Source organism: Mastomys coucha, unplaced genomic scaffold, assembly GCF_008632895.1.
Source record: "Mastomys coucha isolate ucsf_1 unplaced genomic scaffold, UCSF_Mcou_1 pScaffold8, whole genome shotgun sequence".
NCBI lineage: Eukaryota > Metazoa > Chordata > Mammalia > Rodentia > Muridae > Mastomys > Mastomys coucha.
In genome coordinates, this window is record NW_022196914.1 from 28,815,332 (window position 1) to 28,819,742 (window position 4,411).

General features: G+C 41.7%; 1 protein-coding gene and 1 long non-coding RNA gene across 2 annotated transcripts in view; one reads left to right on the forward strand and one right to left on the reverse strand.

Annotated features, from left to right (window-relative positions):
* Window positions 1-3,686, reverse strand: part of LOC116083953 (zinc finger protein 420-like) — a 21,826-nt gene extending 18,140 nt beyond the window's left edge. Inside the window, exon 1 of the mRNA XM_031360777.1 lies at window positions 3,564-3,686. Within this exon, the coding sequence (XP_031216637.1) occupies window positions 3,564-3,569 (6 nt within the window). The 5' untranslated portion in view covers window positions 3,570-3,686. The remainder of the gene's footprint in view (window positions 1-3,563) is intronic.
* On the forward strand, window positions 2,823-4,045 carry LOC116083964. Its single transcript, XR_004115951.1, has 2 exons — window positions 2,823-2,951; window positions 3,493-4,045. It is a non-coding gene; the product is annotated as an uncharacterized LOC116083964 (long non-coding RNA).
* The last annotated feature ends 366 nt before the right edge of the window (window positions 4,046-4,411 follow it).

Genomic DNA, 4,411 nt, shown 5'->3' on the forward strand with positions numbered 1-4,411 from the left:
GGGGGGGGGGGGAAGCAGCCTGAGTGTGCTTGGAGCCCCGGGGGTGCTGCACCAGTCCAGAGGAGATGGCTGATGTTTTAGATCCAGTGTATTTTATGTGGCCTCAGATGTATCTCGACTACTGAGCTGCCAGATTTTTCATTCCTCTTTTGCAATGATTGTAAAGGCCTCATGTCATTTTTGAGAAATACACTCAGATCCCACAAAAAAAAAAAAAAAAAGAATGCTCAGTTCTATACATTTACTATTTACCTATGTGATCCATCTCCTCTCTATCTTTCCACAGCAATGAAACTACTACTGCCAAGGCCATCGGGGTTTATCTAAATAAAATGGTGCCAGGATAACTAGCTGTTGGCTTTGGCCCTTTTCAGTCTGAGCTTCATACATATAGGGTACATGGCCCCTGCAAGAAGACACTGGATTATTAATAAAGTTGCATTAACTTTCTAATTACACAGGAGTACATTTTTGATATTCACAAACGAAACAGTTGGAATAATCAACAGTAATAGATTACACACATATTTTTGCAGGAAGAAGATGAACTTCATGGAATTAAGTCTCATGTATTTACAGTTTTCACCACTTTAACAATCCATGGTCTAGGACAGGACTCCAGCATAATAGATTAGATTTATACTATATTCTCTATTATTCTCTAGTTGACTGAGGATGCTTGATTAAGTTGGCTACAGTTGTCTTATCTTTTTGCACTAGTAGGAATTTATTAATAGAAACCACGCTAGATTACTATGATATGAACTCAGACCACACAAAATTCTGTTTAAAAAAAAAAAAATTAGTAGGTTGGGCAGTGGTGGCACACGCCTTTAATCCCAGCACTGGGAGGCAGAGGTAGGTGGATTTCTGAGTTCGAGGCCAGCCTGGTCTACAGAGTGAGTTCCAGGATAGCCAAGGCTACACAGAGAAACTCTGTCTCAAAAAAAAAAAAAATTAGTAGCAGCATTCATGCTTCTGTGAGGTCCTGATCCAATACCAAGGCCATCACTATGGATATAAACACTAGAATTGGTCTGCTTAGAAAAGTGAGGTCAACTTCTCTTCTCTTTCTCTCTCTTCTCTCTTAGCCTCTTACTTTTCTTATCTTTACTTTTTCCTCCTCCCTTCCCTCTCTCTCCACCTGGCCTCTACTTTCTTATCTCTTCTCTCTCTATAATAAAACATCTTATGACAAAAAAAAAAAGAAAGAAAGAAAAAAAAAAAAAAGAAAGTGACGTATGTACTACCCTAATTTATTAATCTGGGCTTAAATAATTTCGGTTACTTTTTTTGTCTCCAAAGTCACTTCGATCAAAAATTTTAATGCAAAGATAAGATTATTAATCCTAGATGCCTGAAATAATTTATGGGAGATTAACAAGTTATGACTCTACACAGGGCTTCTAGTTTTATTGTTTTAGTTTTTCCCAACCTCTTCACAGTGAGGGCACTGTCACTGACTGGGAAACTAGAGGTAAGTGGATAACTATGTGCAGAAAGGAGAGGCTGAAGACTCTATGGACCACAGCTCTTTCCATTCCTGAATCCCACTGAGGAGAGAGAACAGCAAACATCTATGAAAAACCGAGTGGCACTGTGACCATACACCTGCTAGTTCGAGGTAACAAAGCAGCAAGTCAAACATCCATCTCCCCAGCTCCCAGGCCCACAGCCAGACTTTATGGAGCCATTTCCTCAATTGAGGTTCTTTAGTAACCCTTGGCGTTTTAACTTGAGAGCCAGCAAAATGCTACACACAGATATGGCAAAGACACTCCTTTGAGAAATTCACACCCATGTTTCCTGAGGTACCTTATTCTTTCCCTGATTGCCCAATTCTGTTTTAATAAACTCCATTTCTGCTTCATACTGGATCATCCCAACATTACTGTCTACAACAAAAGCAAAGAATCATCTTTACATGAGTGGAGGTCCCTAGTAGAGTAAGGGAAGTCATCAGGCTATTATTGGTAGTAGTTCTTGGTTGTGTTACCCGTTAACACCACGGATGAGACCACGGATGAGATGAGTTATATTTCCCATCTCTAAGAACAATGATCATAAATACCTGCACATCAACAAATATGTTTAGCAGAATACAGTCAGCACTTATGCTTCACTCCTGGGACAGAGTCAAAATGAAAGAAACATCTTCATAGTATATAATTTTTTCTGATCTTAACATTCTACTTTTATGCCTTCATCCCTATTAAATGCCTTTTTCTCAATATAAATTCTCTGGTTATGAGGCAGCTTAAGAAATCCAACAGCTAATGCACAAACAACACCCACACACATTATAAATGTAACATGTCATCATGTCCTGATTAATATTAAGGTAAGCACTTCTCACTGATAATTACTTAAAAATTAAAACATAATATATATGAGCATCTCCAAATTTCTTTCCTACACCTCAAATGTTTGTTTCCATACCCAGTGGAATTCTGCCACTTTCTAAACAAATTAGTAATTAGGTCCGGTCTTAACCAATAAGTTACGGTTTAATAGTTATCTGAAAGCATAGGGAACGTTTACGGGGCAAGTCACAAAGGAAGAGAACAAAGTGACAGGTGGCCATCTTCATAGGTGTAATGATACAGAACAGAAAAGTGAGCCAGATTCCCCATACCTGTCATGCTACCACATGGAAGGAGGCATCAGGAGGAACAGACGTTAAAGTCTCTGTCAGCTACATAGAACATTTCAGGGCAGCCTGGACTACACAAGAACCTGTTTCAAAACCCCAAAACAAACACAAAAGAATGGGAATACAAAGGAAAAAAGGGTAGCTATGGTTACCTGGGGAACACACAAGATCAGATCAAGTCAGTCAAAACTTAAACAGGGGAAGGGGAGGGATTCACAAGGACCCACCCTTAGCTAAGGAGCTGCTGGAGTTGATGACCACTGAAAAAGAGATTCATTTTTGCTTGGAGGTGTGGCCAGTGAGTATCCATGTTCTAGGGGATGATGCCCTGCGCCTCTCCCGCCTCCCCTGCCCCATACACACAAGTATGCACACTAGAGCAACACTAAGTGTATTATAAAGTGTATTATAAAGCAAACAAAAACCACAAGGACAGGAAATTGGGAGGGGAACATTTTGGGAGATACCTGAGACTGTTGAAGTGGGGGCAATAGGGGTGGATTTGGTCAAACTGCATTGTATATTGTATCTATTCAATTCGGAGTAACAGAAGCCATTGAGACAGTGTCAGCTAATAAGGGCATGCTTCCACACATCAGGAACAAGCTGACAGCAGATGCATCCTGCCGGGCACCCTTCTCCATTCCCAGGCTACCGAGCTAGGTCTCCTGCCCCAGAAGTGCAGGACAGACAAGGGCAGCAGCACCTTAACAGAGCGGCCACTCCCAGCTCCATCCACATGACCCTCTATCCAGCACTAACCAGCACGGGAATGGCCCAGCCTAGGTCACCACAGCACCTCCCATTTTCAGCTTCTTCCCGCCTCCCACCAACCCTAGGTCCGCTCTCTCCAAGGCGAACCCGCCCACCCCACAACGTCCCTCTGGCTGCGCTACATCCTGGGACCAACCTCCATGTCAGAGATGCTACCAAAGCGCCCACAGGACCCGACACTGGCCCAACTTTGGAGAAGACCGCCAGAGAGCAAGAGACACACAGGCGCAGAAGAAACACGGAAGCTCCCTTCCCAGAGTCCCTGTTTGTGACGTCGCCGCGGACGAGACTGCATTTCCCACAATTCTCTGCGAGCAAGTTTCTCGAAGCCAAGGAAGGTAATTTGAAACGTTCCTGAGTTACTGTCCGGCTCTTGGCAGAAAAGAAGGGGTGAAAAAAGCCACTTCTACAAGTGGAGAGCTACAGGGAGTCGGGCTGCTGCGTTAAAATGTTTGGATTTTCAAAGTGAGATGTTTGAGTATGAATTGAACCTTTGACAGCAATGTTTATTAGGTATACTGGATACTTTGGGTCGATATATTGTGATTTTTAAAACTCAACCTGCTCCCTACAAAATATTTTAAATATTAAAAATTCTTCCCAGGTTCTTTATACAGATATTGAGACATATTTTGTAAGATCCCGTCTTTTAATAATGATAGCCTTTAGCAGCGGGGAAACTGGATTATCCAGCAGCATATCCAGCAATCTAGCAGCAACCCAACAGAACAAAGGAAATTTCTTTTTGTGTAGAGATCAGAGGAGAAACCTAGAGATTAACAGATTAATGGAGACTCTGGGCCCGATTTAAGGTTGTAATTTGGAATTCTATTGTACTACCTTACCTAGGTGGTATTATACCTAGAAATTTAAAAATTGAAAGATAGATAAAATAAAAGGCTGCTATCTGATTTGAAGTGTTGAAATCAGTCCATGGCCTAATTAATAGTTACTTCTTCTTGACCTGCCCTCAGAGGCTTCAGC